This window comes from Papio anubis, chromosome 11 (genome assembly GCF_008728515.1).
Source record: "Papio anubis isolate 15944 chromosome 11, Panubis1.0, whole genome shotgun sequence".
Taxonomy (NCBI): Eukaryota; Metazoa; Chordata; class Mammalia; order Primates; family Cercopithecidae; genus Papio; species Papio anubis.
In genome coordinates this window covers 7,582,398-7,598,030 of record NC_044986.1, presented here as the reverse complement: position 1 = coordinate 7,598,030, position 15,633 = coordinate 7,582,398, and the positions used below count along the sequence as shown (strand labels likewise).

Sequence of the window (15,633 nt, the reverse complement as noted above, 5' to 3'; positions counted from 1 at the left end):
AATTTCTGCTGTGTCTGTGCCTTTTTTGTGCTGTGCCACTTAAACGGTATGTCTACGTTGTGTTCTGTGGTGAGCATGGGAAAACGAATCTGCTGTTGGTGTTCTGTGGCTTACTGCCTTTCACTTAACATCATGTTTTTGAGATACATCTGTGTTGGCACAGGTAGCTGTTCATTTTCTCAGCTCAGTAGTCATTAAATGACTATATCGTAGCTTGTTTATCTAGTCTATGATTACTGAATTTTGGGATTATTCCAGTTTGATGCTATTAGAAATAATGAATACCAACAGTATTGTACATTAAACCTGCTGCCCAGATCCCTGTGTTTCTGAGAATTATCTGAGGCCTAGGATAAAGGCGCCTGCCTTCAGAGAGATTGCTTGGCTTCTGCTACGCGTCTTGGGCCTGTAGTTTCTCAGTGGTGTTTTTTGTTTGTTTTGTTGATCTTTCTCCCCTGCAAGGTGAGACTACTTACCTTACATGAGTTTACTTCTGGGTTGCCCTTATCCTGAAAAGTATCATCTTTTGAGATACAGCTTAAACTGGAGAAGACTTTTTTTTTTTTTTTTGGAGACAGGGTCTCACTCTGTTGCCCAGACTGGAGTGCGGTGGCACGATCCGAGCTCACTGCAACCTCCGCCTCCCAGGCCTCCCCACTCTTTTGCATATAGATACCTAGTTGTCCCAGCACCATTTGCTGAAAGAGTATTCCTCTGCTGAATCGTCTGGGCACCCTTAAGTTTGCTTTTGCCCTCAGGATATTAGGTCATCTGGGTAAACCTGAATTTTGGTTAAGGACTTCCTAAGGCAAAGTGGAAAGAAAGCTTCTCCAGTTCATACCTGTAATCCCAGCACTTTGGGAGGCCAAGGCGGGCGGATCATTTCAGGTCAGGAATTCGAGACCAGCCTGGCCAACATGGCAAAACCCCATCTCTACGAAAAAATACAAAAATTAGCCAAGCAGTAGTGGCGTGTGCCTGCAATCCCAGCAACTCGGTAGGCTGAGGCAGGAGAGTTGCTTGAGTTCAGGAGGCGGAGAGGTTGCAGCGAGCCAAGATTGCACCACTGGACCTCCAGCGTGGGCGACAGAGCGAGACCCTGTCTCAAAAACAAAAAGAAAGGAAATGGATTAAGACCTCAATATAAAAGCTAAAACTAATAAGACCTAGTAAGACACACAGTGGGGGAAAAATAACTAAGCAGCACTTAGTGAAGCCTGAGGTAGTTACCGTGAAGGATTTGTTTGTTTTGGTTTGGTTCTAGGTTGGTGACGAACACCTCAGGAAACAACACCGGGTGCTGGCCGATCTTCATTACAGCAAGGCCGCAAAGCTCTTTCAGCTGCTCAGAGATGCTCCCTGCGAGCTGCTGAGAGTACAGCTGGAGAGAGTAGCGTTTGCTGAATTTCAGATGACCAGTAAGTCTTACTTCTCATTTCTCAGATATGTATGCACTGGCTTAGTGCTGGATTATCTTAGAGTAAGGCAGGCCTGTGAATCTAAATCATACTGTTTTCTTTTTAATTTGCCCCATAGTTAATGACTTTGGGAAGGGAGGGGGAGAAATCTCTACACTTTTTGAAGTGCTTTTTAAAACTTAGAGAAATGTATTAGATTATGTTCAGTGACTAGAAATATTGAGATGTGTCCCATGACCCCTTATTTGGAAAAAAAATTGACAAATTAATTTAGACAGTTAAAGATTTCAATCAGCCAGGCACGGTGGCTCACGCCTGTAATCCAAGCAATTTGGGAGGCTGAGGTGGGCAGATCACCTGAGGTCAGGAGTTCAAGACCAACCTGGCCAACATTGTGAAACCCCGTCTCTACTAAAATTACAAAAATTGGCCGTGTGTGGTGGTGCAGGCCTGTAGTCCCAGCTACTGAGGAGGTTGAGGTGGGAGAATGACTTGAACTCAGGAGGTGGAGCTTGCAGTGAGCCAAGATCATGCCACTACACTCCAGCCTGGGCGACAGAGCGAGACTGTGTGTCAAAAAAAAAAACAAGAAAAAAAAAACACAAAGATTTAAATCGGCATGAAAAATTTGGGAATGGAGAGGCAACAGTAAAGGAGTAGTGGGCCATATTGAACCCTTTAAACATAGAACTGACCCTTGGATTGTGGTTCCAGAACAGATACTACTGTAGAGCCTGACCAAGGTAAAGGTAAGTCGGGAGATAGAGAAGGGTGAAAGTGAGAATGCTTTCTTACGTTATTTTCCATGGCATGGAGTAAGCAGATACTTCAACCACTTAATGATTTTTCCTAAGTTCTCCCCCTCTCTCTCTTGCTCACCTGTTCTCCTCTCTCACAGAGGAGTCTTTTGAGAAATATCTCCTGTGTGGTCAAGAAGCAAGAAACAATTATTCAAAGTGCAGCAGTTCATGTAGTTTTTCAGCCTTCTGTAAAATCAGATTAATACTTTAAATCTGTATGACTTAGTTTACACAGGTATACAGTAGCCCTGGAAGGATGCAGAAGAAACTGGTAACGTGTTCCCTTTGGGGAGGAACCTGCAAGGCCAGGAGGAGGGATTTCACGGCATACCCATTTGGACCTTGTAAATTTGGGGAATGTATTACCTATCTAAAACAGTTTCTAAAAATGGTTTTTACTAAAATTAATTTTTTGTGGGCATATAATGCGTGGCTAGATGTGTGGGACAGTCACCAGAATTAACAGTAGCTCTTGATGTGGGGAAGGTCTGGGGAGAGTGATCTTCAGTTTTCACTTGCACCTTTGAATATTCTGCCTTGTTTGAATTCCTTAGAATGATCAAGATCTTTTTTGTTGTTGGGGTGTTTTGTTGTTGGTTTTTTGTTTTTAAGACAGAGTCTTAACTCTGTCACCCAGGCTGGAATGCAGTGGCATGGTCATGGCTCACTGCAACCTTGACCATCTGGGCTCTAGTGATCCTCAGCCTCCCAAGTAGCTGAGACCACAGGCGCTAATTTTTGAAAAATCTTTTGTAGAGACAGGGTCTCACTATGTTATAAGCCCAGGCTGGTCTCAAACTCCTGAGCTCAAGCGATACTCCTGCCTCAGCCTCCCAAAGTGCTGGAAGATACTGGAACAATTTGCTAAGATGATAAGTGTGTTTAATTCCCTCCTTTAAATGTTTTACTACTATGAGTACTTTAGAAAGTAATGTAAATATTTTAGAGGGTTTTGTTAGCCAGGTTTGTGGGTTTTGTAAGCCAAGTTAATAAATGCTCTAGGTTGTGACACCTTTTATTCTATCTTATTTTACCCAGTGTTTTTTTTTTTTTTTTCCTTAGTACATAGGATTCAGATCTCCCTTCCTAATGTCTATATTGTCTGGTCCTTGCCCCAACGACACTTTCATACATAATCAATAGCTTGTCTTCCAGATGCCAAATCTATGCTGAAATCACATTGACCCATTGATTTTAAAGATAATAAGTTGTTTAGAAAGTGTGGGATTATGCTTTAAAGGAAGAAGGCAACAGTTACTGTCTCTCACCATCTGCAGAGTTGGGGAGTCCCCAAGACCACTTTCACTTCTCACACTAACTGGAGGTTTATCAGCGGTCTCCGGGACACCCTCGGGTTTGAGAATTTGCTGAAGGACTCACAGAACTCACTGAAAGCTGTTCTGCTTACAGCTACAATTTCTCACATTGAAAGGATGTACATTAAAATGAGCCAAGGGAAGAGGCTCGGAAGGCAGAGTTGTAGAGAGTTCTAAGTGCCGAGCTCCCAGTTCCTCTGCCGCTGGAGTTACAGATAGTGCTAACTCACCCCGGCAGTGACGCGTGACAGTACTCACCAAGTGTATAAATCAATGCATGTACAACTGGGGAAGCTCCTCCAAGCCTTGGTGTCCAGAGTTTTCATTGGAACTTGGTCACATAGACATGGTTGACTGCCATGTGGCTGATCTTTGTCTCCAGTGCCTCCAGAGGTTGAGCTGTTACCCTGGGGCCCAAAGCCCCCACAGTAAATCCCATTGTTAGGCTATCCATTGTGACCCAAGCCCCCTGCCAGGTAAACAGAGGCATTCTTACTGGGCAGGACATTTCAAGGACTTAGTGATTACCTTCTAGGAGCCAAGGACAAAGACCAAACCTCTCTTTGTACAAGATGAATCCTCTACTGCACACCACCGCACACATGATTGAGTTCTAGGAGAACAGGAGCAAAGGTGTGTTGTGGTGTCTAATAACTGTAGAAAAATTGTATTCAGAAGGCTCTAGAATAAAACAAAACCTTGTTCATCTGGTCTGACTTCCTGCCTTTGAACAGAAATGTAAGAAACTATTTTACAGGTATGACTGCTGATAGTAAGTGCTTATGTGACTTGACCATACAGCTGGTAAATTGTGAGGTGGGCCTCGAGCCCCAGACTCTTTTCCACTGGTCCCTTCTCCTAAGGCTCCTGTTCTGAAAAAGTGGCCTATCTTGACAAAACCAAATGGTGAGGCAGGGAAGCAATGATTATTTATTGCTTTGTTCAGACTTAGTATTTTTCTCAAGGGAATATTATTAAACAGAAGTTGGATTTAGAAGAATTAAGATTCTCTTTAGCTTCCTTTATAGCATTTTGAAAGTCTTTACATTAACATTAGATGGGTTTCTAGATTTATATTAAAGAAATGAACATTTTGTATTTAACACTTTAGGTCAGAATAGCAATGTTGGAAAGTTGAAAACACTATCTGGGGCTCTTGATATAATGGTGAGAACCGAGCACGCATTCCAGCTGATCCAGAAGGAGCTTGTAGAAGAATTTGGCCAGGTAAATGGAGGAAATGACTGTCTTTGGATTTTGTGTGTCTTAAACTACATGGTGAATGTACATAGTGGGCATATTATGTGTGTAAGTAGGTGTATGTTTTATGTGTGTGTATATATATACACACATGTACATATGTATGCTGTGTGCTGAAACATTTTAACAGTGATTTGTTATATTTGCCTAGTAGAATTATTCATCTCCTTTCTTTAATTTGCAAGTATTTTAAAATATTTTTAAGAGTATATCTCAACAAGACCATAGTTAGCAAATTATAAAGTCTCAAGTTTTTTGTTGCTGTTGGTGGGAATTTGTTTTGTTTTATGTTTTAAAAGAAAAGGCCTGCCGGGCGCGGTGGCTCAAGCCTGTAATCCCAGCACTTTGGGAGGCCGAGACGGGCGGATCACGAGGTCAAGAGATCGAGACCATCCTGGCTAACATGGTGAAACCCCGTCTCTACTAAAAAATACAAAAACTAACCGGGCGAGGTGGCGGGCGCCTGTAGTCCCAGCTACTCGGGAGGCTGAGGCAGGAGAATGGCGTGAACCCGGGAGGTAGAGCTTGCAGTGAGCTGAGATCTGGCCACTGCACTCCAGCCCAGGCGACAGAGCGAGACTCCGTCTCAAAAAAAAAAAGAAAAAAAAGAAAAGGCCTGTGCCCTCCTTTGTAATTTGCATTAAAATGCCTGGGAGCAGTTGAATGGTGACTGGGCCTAAGCAGGCTCCTCAGGAAGGAATTTCTCGTTTTCTGGGCATTCCAGCATTCGTGTTACCTTCTACTGTTGTAAGAGCTTCCTGAAGGCCCCATGGTGCACCCACCTATTGCTCTTCTAGCCCTGCTTGGTCAAATCCTGTGTGGTACCGTACATTTCCGTGTTGTGTCTAATGTTGGAAAGTCAGGATTAATTTCTTCTACAAAAGTGCCTATGTGGGCTGAGACATTTTAATTATGTGTTTTAGTCTATCAGAATGATCATAGGTGTGCTTTCTGTTTGTTTGTTTAGGGTTAAACATTTGTTGGATTAATGAAACTGCAGTTCCATCACTTGATACGGTATGAAACTACCGCTGTTGGGTAGCTCCAGGAAAATAACTTGTTGTTGTTTTTAGCCTAAGAGTGGCGACGCTGCTCCAGCTGCCGATGCTTCTCCTAGTCTCAACAGAGAAGAAGTGATGAAACTCCTCAGTATATTTGAGTCTCGGTTGTCGTTTCTTCTCCTTCAGTCCATTAAACTGCTATCTTCAACTAAAAAGAAAACAAGGTAAATTAAGTGGATATTTGTAGGAATTTCTTTCCCAGCACCCTACCTATAAAAATATTCTCTGCTAACATTATAAAGGAAAAATAGTGGCCAGACACATTGGCTCACAGCTGTAATCCCAGCACTTTGGGAGGCCGAGGCAGGCAGATCACTTGAGTTGAGGAGTTGGAGACCAGCCTGGCCAACATGGTGAAACTCCCATCTCTACCAAAAATACAAAAACTAACTGGTGTGGTGGCGTGTGCCTGTTAATCGTAGCCACTGGGAAGGCTGAGGCACGAGAATTGCTTGAACCCAGGAGGCAGAGGTTGCAGTGAGCTGAAATCACACCACTGCACTCCAGCCTAGGCAACAGAGTGAGACTGTGTCTCAAAAAAAAAAAAAGAAAGAAGGAAAGAACAGATAGTATTCTGTCTTGTCTTCTATGTGGATAGTTCAGAATTTTAAGTGGTGTTCCTTCTTGACTTGTTAAACTAGGTAAGAACCCTCTCCATGAAGCCTTCTATGTATTGAAATTACAAAAAGAAAGAAATCTTGCTGCCTAAGGGCAAATACTCTGTTGTTAACATTTTCCCTGAGGGAGATGAGTAACCCTGGAATGAAGATCTGTGTTTCTAGTGACACTTCTGAATGTTGTGATTAACGGAGAGCCTGCACTGGGGTTTTGATGCTCAGGGCCAAGTGCAGAGTAGAGGACAGAACACGGAAGCAGGAGCACACACCTCCGCAGAAATGTTCTCGTGGCCTCGGGTTATCTTGTTACACTTACATTCTTTTGCCAAAGTTGTTATTTTGGCATTATTGATTTAATTTGAAATTTCAGTAGTAGTACTAGATCAGGAAAGTAATATAAATGATATGCCTTCCTTGTTTTTAAATATAAGTGCAATCTGACCATACAACAAAATTTGGAAAATAGAGAAAAGGAAATGAAAACCATTTATCCTAATACATCCATTGTTACCAGTTATCTTATGTATATTTTACCAATTTATAATCTTAGGGTACAGGTCATTTTTGTCTTTTCTTTTTTTTTTTTTTTTTTTTTGTTATATACAGTAAAATGGACCCTTTGTGGTGTATCCTTCTTAAAATCTTGACAAATGCATACCGATGTGTGCCTGCCACCACAGTTATGACAGAAAACAGTTCCATCGCTCCAAGAATTCCTCCTGCTGTCCTTTGCAGTCAACCCTGCCCCTGCCCCCAGTTCCTCAGGATCTCAGGGAGAAAGTTTTCAGTCTTTTACCATTAAGCCTCGTATCAGCTGTGGGGCTTTGTAGAGGCCTTTATCAAGTTGAGGACGTTTTCTTCTATTCTGAATTTGCTAAGAGTGTTTTTATCATGAATGGATATTGAATTTGTGTCCAGTGCTTTTATTGCATCTGTTGAGATGACCACATGGTTTCCCTTGTTTAGCCTGTCAATATAATGGATTACACTGATTCTTCAAATGTTAAACCAACTTTGCATTCCTAGGATAAATCCCAGTTTGTTGTGATGGAGTATTCTTTTTTTTTTTTTTTTTTTTTTTTTTTTTTTTTCAGGCGGAGTCTCGCTCTGTCGCCCAGGCTGGAGTGCAGTGGCGGATCTCTCAGCTCACTGCGGCGCTCTACTCCGGGTTCACGCCATTCTCCTGCCTCAGCCTCCCGGTAGCTGGGACCTGAAGCCCGCCACCTAGCCGGCTAGTTTTGTATTTTTAGTAGAGGCGGTTTCACCATGTCAGCCAGGATGGTCTCGATCTCCTGACCTTGATCCGCCCGTCTCGGCCTCCCAAAGTGCTGGGATTACAGGCTTGAGCCACCGCGCCCGACATAGTATTCTTTTATGTATTACTGGATTCAGTTTGCTGACATTTTGTTGATAATTTTTGTGTTTGTGCATAGGGGATAGTGGTCTACAGCTCACTTTTCTTATAATGGGTTTGTCTGGTTTGAGTATTAGAACAGTGCTGGCCTCATAAAGTCTGTGGGTCATGTTCCCTCTTCTATTTTCTGAAAGAGATTGTACAGAATTAGTACTAGGTCTTCATGTAGTAGAATTTACCAGTAAAACCATCTTAACCTGGAGTTTGTTGGAAGTTTTTAAACAGTGAGTTCAATTTCTTTTCTTGGATACAGTATTACTCAGGCTGTCTTTTTCTTGAATAAACGAAGGTCCATCATCTAAATTGTCAAATGTATAGGTTCACAGTTTCCCTTATTATCCTTTTAATGTCTAAGGGGGTTTGTGATGAGAGCCCTTCTTTTAGTCCTGATATTGGTAATCCTTCTTCTTTCTGTTTTTCTTGGTCATTCTAGCTAGAAGTTTATCAATTTTTTTTTTTTTCAATCTTTTCAAAGAACCAACTTTTGGCTTAATTGACTGTTTCTTCCCCTCATTGTTTCTCTCTCTTAAATGTCATCAATTTCTGCCCTTCTACTTGTTTTGGACTTAATTTGCTCTTTTTCTAGTTTCTTAAGGTGGAAGCCTAGATGACTAATTTGAGACATTTGTCCTTTTTAATATAAGATTTGCTGCCAAAAATTTTCTTCTAAACCACTGCTTTTGCTACATCTTATATGTTTTTGTATGTTTTCTCTTTCATTTGTTTCAAAATAATATTTGATATCCTGAGACTTCTCCTTTGACCCATTTGTTATTTGAAGTGTGCTGTTTGGTTTCTAAATATTGGGGCTTGTTAGCTATCTTTCGATATTGCTTGCTAGTTGAATTCTGTTATGTGCTGAGACCATAACTGTGTATGTTCTCTTCTTTCACATTTGCTTAGATTTGTTTTATGGCCTAGAATATGATTTGTCTTGGCACATGCTCCATGTGTACTTGAAAAATCTGCGTGTCCTGCTGTTTGGGGTAGAGAGCGTTGTGTAAATGTCAGTTAGGCTAAGCGTGTTCATAGTATTGTTCAGGTCTTCTATATTCTCACTGACTTTCTGTCTTCTGCAATCAATATACCAAGCGAGGAGTGTTGAAGTCTCCAACTACACTTGTGGATTTATCTGTTTCTCCTCTCAGCACCGTCAGTTTTGTTTCATGTGTTTTTGAAGCTGTGTTAGGTACACACACGTAGGATTGTGATATCTGGGAGAACTGACCTCCTTATTACTACAGATATCCCTCTTTGATAATATAGCCACTCAGCTGTCTTTTGGTTAATGTTTTTTTCCATGTATGTCTTTCATATTAAAATTGGGTTTCCTGTAAGTAGCAATAGTTGAGTCTTGCTTTTTATTTTTTATTTACTTATTTTTATGTTTAGTTTTTTTGAGACAGGGTCTCACTCTGTCACTCAGGCTGGAGTACAGTGGCATGATCATAGCTCACTGCAGCCTCAACCTCCTGGGCTCAAGCAATCCCCCACCTCAGCCTCTCAGAGAAGCTGGGACCACGGGTGTGCACCACCACACCCAGCTAATTTTTTCATTTTTTGTAGAGATGGGGTCTTGCCATGTTGCCCAGGCTGGTCTCAAACTCCTGGGTCAAGCAGTCCACCTTCCTCAGACGCCCAAAGTGCTGGGATTACAAGCATGAGCCACTGAACCTGGCCCAAGGGTCTTGCTTTGTAAGTCCAGTCTTACAATGGGGTCTCTAGACCATTCACATTTAATATGATTCTTTCTCTGCCTTCTGTTAATTGAATAGTTTCTGTGATTCCATTTTATTTCACTATTGATTTATTATCTGCCACTTTTTCATTATTTTGGCTGTTGACCTAGGATTTTGCAGTATACATCGTTAATCTTGCATGAGAGGCCACCTTCAAGTAATATGATGCTGCTCTACATGTACTGTAAAGACCTTGTAACAGTAGACTCCCAATTCCTTCCTCCCGTCTTTTGTTCTGTTATCATACGTTTTACTTTTACGTATGTTATAAACACATAATACACTGCTACTAGTTTTTACCTTATACAGTTATCTTTAAGAGCAATTAAAGAGAACAGGAGATTTTATTTACCTTCATTTGTTCCATTTCAGTACTCTTGACCTTTTTGTATAGGTTTCTGTCTAGCATCATATTCCTTCTGCCTGAAAAACTTCTTTTAGCATTTGGCATTGCTAGTTCTGCTAGCAATGAATTCTATCTTTTCAATTGAGAGAATTTTTATTCCTTTTTCAGTCTTGGAAGATCTTTGAGCAGAGTATAGAATTCTGGGTTAACAGTCCTTTTCATTCCGTACTTTAAAGATGTCACTCCATTGTCTCTGGCCTGCCTGTTCTCTGACTGGAAGCCAGCTGTGTTTCCTGCTTTTGTTCATCTGTTAGAAATGCATCTTCCTTGCCTGTAGGCGTCCCACCCGCCAGCAGTTTGACTGTGATTAGGCTTGGGTGTGTCATGATGGCTTGTACCCCTGGCTTCAGCATTTTTCTTTCTTCTGTTCCATTCTCTCGCCTCCTTGGTAGCCCATTATACCTATATTAGACTGTTTGATGTTGTTCCACAGCTCTTGGATATTCTGTTCTGGTTTTTTTGACACCCTTTTTTCCTTCTTGTGATTTTGTTTGGATACTTTCTATTGAACTGTCTTCAAGTTCACTGATTCCTTACTTGGTTTTGTGTCATCTACAGTTGAACTTTTTGAAGGCATTCTTTGTCTCTGTTACAGTGTTCCTCGTTTCTAGCAATTCCCTGGGGTTCATTCTTACAGTTCCAGCTCTCTGCTCAAATCACCAATCTGACCTTGCATGGCATCCACCTTGTCCATTAGTGTCTTGAACATACTAATTATAGTCCTTTTAAATTACCTATGAAATAGTTCGAACATCTGTGTCATAATTAGCTGGTTCTATTGATTCTTTGTCTCTTGGAACTATGTTGTTTTTTCCTTGCCTTCCATGTATCTCTTGTTTGTTGAAAACTGGATACCTTATGTATGATAGTAGAGACCAAGGGAAATAATTTTTTTTGCCTGGAATTTTTTGTACTTACCCCTGCTAGGGCTTTAGTGTGGGAAGTGGAATTCATTTTTCTAGCCTGGAGTTGAGCTGTGGTTGAGATTTTTTTATTGTGATGGTTACCTTCCATGTGCCATGGGCTTCAAGTTTTCCTAGCAGTCCTCGTGTGTAGGGTGGAGCAGGTCTGCAGAAGGTGATTCTTAATGTCTTCTTTACCTTCAGCTCTAGATCTTTCTTTTGTTTTGCACCTTAGAGAGGATCTGTCTTTACACTCTCACAGCTCTTCCAGCCATATTCCACTGTCACTGGTCCTTTGGTGCTTTTTCGCCTGTTTGGGAGGGAGCAGGGAGTTAGCAAGGACTCCATAGTTGTTTAAGCCTCAGCCTAAGCAGACATTCGTGTCCCTGAGTCTCAGGAGTGTGGCCTTCCCACTGCTCCTGCACCCCCGCCTAACGCCCCAGAGTGTTTTTTCTGTTCCCTTCCCCTCTATTCATTGACTTTAACCCATGCCCTAAGGTTGACAGTGGTCATTGTCTTCCCCCACCTGCACTGAGGCTTTTGTTTCGTAGAGGAGAAGGGGTCCAGGTGGGGTTGCCGATCCCTCCTACAGCAGCTGCTGTTACCCTGCCATCGGTCTACACCAGGAGGGTCACTCTCTCAGGATTCTCACTGGTCTTTTATGTGAGAACTTGAGGAGGTCCTTGGAGAAAAGCCAGTAAGAAGATGTGAACCCCTTGACTCCACAGAGGCCCTACACTTTCTCACCAGCCTCACTGGGCCCCCACCAACTCATTCACTATTTTAGCTAAATGCTTACTGGCATCTGGCTGCATCTGTCCCGGGTAAGGAAGGACTGTCCTTTCTCTCCCTGCATCAGCCTGTCTCTCCTTAGATTGCAGGCTGGTTGGCTGTCCCACCTCTCTCATGGATTTAAGAAGAGCCATGACCTTGTAGTTTGCCCTGCTTGAGCCAGAGACTTTTTTCAGCTCTGCACCATGAATAGAAACTTCTTTCAGTAATTGCCTTTGGACTAAGTGCCATGGCTGACACCTGTGATCCCAGCTATTTGGGAGACTGAGGCAGGAGAATTACATGAACCCAGGAGTTCAAGGCCACAGCAAGTTATGACAGCACCACTGCACTCCAGCCTGGGAGACAGAGCAAAACCCATCTCTTTAAAAAAAAAAAAAAAAAAAAAAGCTTTTGAATAATTCTCTATAGTCTAAGGAGAGCTTTTACTTGGTGGTTAATCCTCAGTGTCTGTACCACATCCTAGTTGTGGTACACAGCAGCCAGCGGGTGTTGATACACTCACTGTAATTTAGCGGAGACATCCATCTTTCTGAAGAGCTGTAAGGCAGAGCCGAGAGTGCATATAGTAACAAGGCTTGAAAAGAATTCCTGCCTTTTTCTAACAGCAGTGTGTAAATTTTTAAAATTTGTATTGGTTTCCACAAGGGCAATATAAATATATGATACGTGAGAAGAAGTGATTCATTGATTTTTCACAAGTCAATCATTTGAGTAATTTAATAGGTAATAGTTTCAGTTTTATCTTTTATAACTTTAACAGTCATATGTGTGACCTAAGTAATTTTTGTTTTAATGGAAGGTTTTCTAAGTTTCTGTTTATTTAGGTTATTATGCTGCTGAAAACTATTTTAGTGTAAAGTTTTCATGCATGATGTGTTCAGTCTTATTTAGCTAATTTATATGGATTTTAAGGTTTATTAAACGGTTAAATGTGATACTGTGTTAATAAAATAAGCACCTTGACAAGTTTCAAAACAAAAATATTAATTACTAAGTCAATGACTTATTTCATTTTTCACTGATATGCAAATGAAAACATCTATAATTTTATTGTTAAGAGGAAAATAGCCTCTGCTACAGGCTTAGTTGTTTCACAGTGAATACATGAACATTCTCTTTTGCAATATAGAGGGAAATCAGAATGAGACCTAAAAGAGAAAATGCAGTCAGCCCTCTGTATCCAAGGATGCTGCATCCACAGATTCAGCCAGCCACAGATTGAAAATATTAAATAAATTTAAAAAATACAAATTTTAAAGCAATATAACAACTATTTATACGGCATTTACATTGTATTAGGTATTATAACTAATCTAGAGATGATTTAAAGTATATAGGAAGATGTACACAGCCAAAATGCAAATACTACACCATCTTATATCAGGTACTCCAGCCTCCTCAGATGTGAGTTTCCTGGAGGATCCTGGAACCAATCCTCCACAGATAATGAGAAGCCATGTTAAATAAATTTTTGTTTCATTTTTTGACTACTGCTTTTTCCACTTCATGCCCGCTGGCAAAAACATAAACAAGGCTTAATAACTAAAATCTTAAGCTTATTAGATTCCTATAGAATTAGAGTGAAAGATGCATTTTACTTGTTTAAAAAATTTTTGTTTTCATTTTCAGGTTATGCAGGCATTTCATCATCATATGACAACTGCATTGGCATTGATCTGCTAGAAATTCTAGCAGTAGCAGTTTGTTAAGCCAAAGGTTTTTTCTTTTTTCTTTTTGAATTTAGAATTTACTCTTCTACTGTATTTTAATATTCATTGCTTTCACAGATCCAGGCCTCTTGACATTTTGGTGGCTTTGGGGTTTAATATAGTGAAATACCATAAAAAGTAGAAGTAATCTCTGAAGATTCAGGGAGCTCTCTGCTGCAGTGCTAAGAACAGATCCTTTAGATTCGTGGGTTGTTCCCATTAGATGTGTACATTTAATATTTGGTTAAGATTAGTAAAAAGGGAGATGAAAGAATGTAAGTTAGTTCCCTTTAGAAAAAACCTGGCCGGGCGCGGTGGCTCAAGCCTGTAATCCCAGCACTTTGGGAGGCCGAGATGGGCGGATCACGAGGTCAGGAGATCGAGACCATCCTGGCTAACACGGTGAAACCCCGTCTCTATTAAGAAATACAAAAAATTAGCCAGGCGCAGCGGCGGGTGCCTGTAGTCCCAGCTACTCGGGAGGCTGAGGCCGGAGAATGGCGTGAACCCGGGAGGCGGAGCTTGCAGTGAGCTGAGATCTGGCCACTGCACTCCAGCCTGGGCGACAGAGCAAGACTCCGTCTCAAAAAAAAAAAAAAAACCTGTGAGATGATGGAGCCCTGTGAATAGGGGTCATAGGTCAGTGAAACTGCTGATAAGAATGCATTAAGGCAGGCATGATTTGTAGAAATTGGAAGATGAAGACTTAAACTTCAGAGTTATGGTTAGGACAGATCCAAAGATTTTAAGGTTATGATCCCTGCAGCCATCAGTTATCTTTAGGCACCCAACTATTAATAAAATGACAGTGTGATGTCATTGTCCACAAAGAATAATTCATCTTTCAAATGCCATTTCTAATTGTTAAGTGCTAATGCCTTGATTACTGTCAGAGTCAGTTAAATTTTCTATAAGGTTATCAAAGGTTTCGTGACTGTTAACTCCCCGCATAACTAAAATACAGCCAACCTTAGGCCCAGATTACAGACAGGGATGCATTTACAACAGTCACTTCTGCTGTACTGTGGTTGTTGGGAGAAGGCAGGAGGAGATCTGTCTGATAAAATAAGTGGGAATTGGAGGGGAGAAATGTCTAAAGGCAGCAATGGGGATCCTGTGGAGGAGGAATGGAGCCAGGAATAAAAGAAAGGGGAATTCCTGGGGAAGGGAGCTCTGCACTGCTGGCTGCTGGCTGGCAGGCCTGAGGCAAGCCCTTGGGTGAAGGGAGAAAATTTGTGCCCCGAAGAGGTGAAAGAGTATAGCATTTGAAATTGGAAAACATGACATTTTGACCGTAATCCAAACTATTAACCCTTCTGGGCCTTAGGTTTTACATCTGTAAATTAAAAATGCTAGTCCTTGCCTATCTGAGGGGATGGGATTATTGTAAGGCTCAGATGTGGTCACGGACACTGTAAAGAGTTGTGGAATTGTTATCTGTTACCTGGTTATGTGAGCCAGGGGTCTGCACCTGGACTCATTTAAAAAACAAACAAAAATGCTAGACATGAACTCTCATGTAATTACTAGTCTTTTCCAGTAGTAACAAAAATAGAATTCACTGATCCATCATAAGGGGTAAATGTTTTCAGGACAAACTGTAAACTGAAATAGTTTTAAGGTAGAGTACTGTCTGGTACTCCTCAGCTGAGGGGCAGTCTTCACACAGAATTGCACTGACATTTTTAGAGTAAACTGAGATGCAGCAGTTCTTGTAGTTCAGGAATCCATGTTTAAACCCCAGGTAGTTCTAGCTCTAGAGATGGCAGTCCAACAGTGGCTTTAGATGTGTGTTTGGGACACAGGAAGGCGCTTTAGGCGGAGCTTGAGGAACAGAGGAAATACCGCATAGCTCCTTCTGTGTCCTCGCCCGGCTCCACTGCGTTTTCTTCATGGCTGTCCCGTCTGTCACTCTCTTGTTTACTGTGGTTTCCCCCAGTGCCTCCGCTCCCCTCCCCCAAACTCCTACCTCAATAGAATGCAAATTCCATAAGTCAGGGGCTTCTTTTTTGCCTGTTTTGTTCCCTGTCAAGAGTAATTCCTAGTACATAATAGGCATTCAAATGTTTATAAAAGGAATGAGTACTGGATTTCATTGATGTATTGAAATAAATGTGTAGAAACAGGCCTGTGAGCAATAGGTAGAAGAAGGCAGGTCTGCACCTGGCAGGAGAGGAGCACCTGCTGCTCTGCGAA

General features: G+C 41.5%; 1 protein-coding gene across 7 annotated transcripts in view; it reads left to right on the top strand.

The window, feature by feature from the left end:
* Positions 1-15,633, top strand: part of EDRF1 (erythroid differentiation regulatory factor 1) — a 51,766-nt gene that overhangs the window by 30,034 nt on the left and 6,099 nt on the right. For 3 of the 7 annotated variants that reach the window (XR_652047.2, XM_003904391.2, XM_003904390.2), the window contains 3 exons: positions 1,265-1,418; positions 4,646-4,761; positions 5,868-6,019. Coding sequence is in view for 4 of the 7 variants with exons in the window: in XM_003904391.2 (XP_003904440.1) it covers positions 1,265-1,418; positions 4,646-4,761; positions 5,868-6,019 (422 nt within the window). In the remaining 3 variants the exon portion in view is untranslated. Of the gene's footprint in view, positions 1-1,264; positions 1,419-4,069; positions 4,762-5,867; positions 6,020-15,633 lie in introns of those variants that run through there. The other 4 variants (XR_002524497.1, XR_002524498.1, XM_021943834.2 and 1 more) reach the window with 4 other exon arrangements.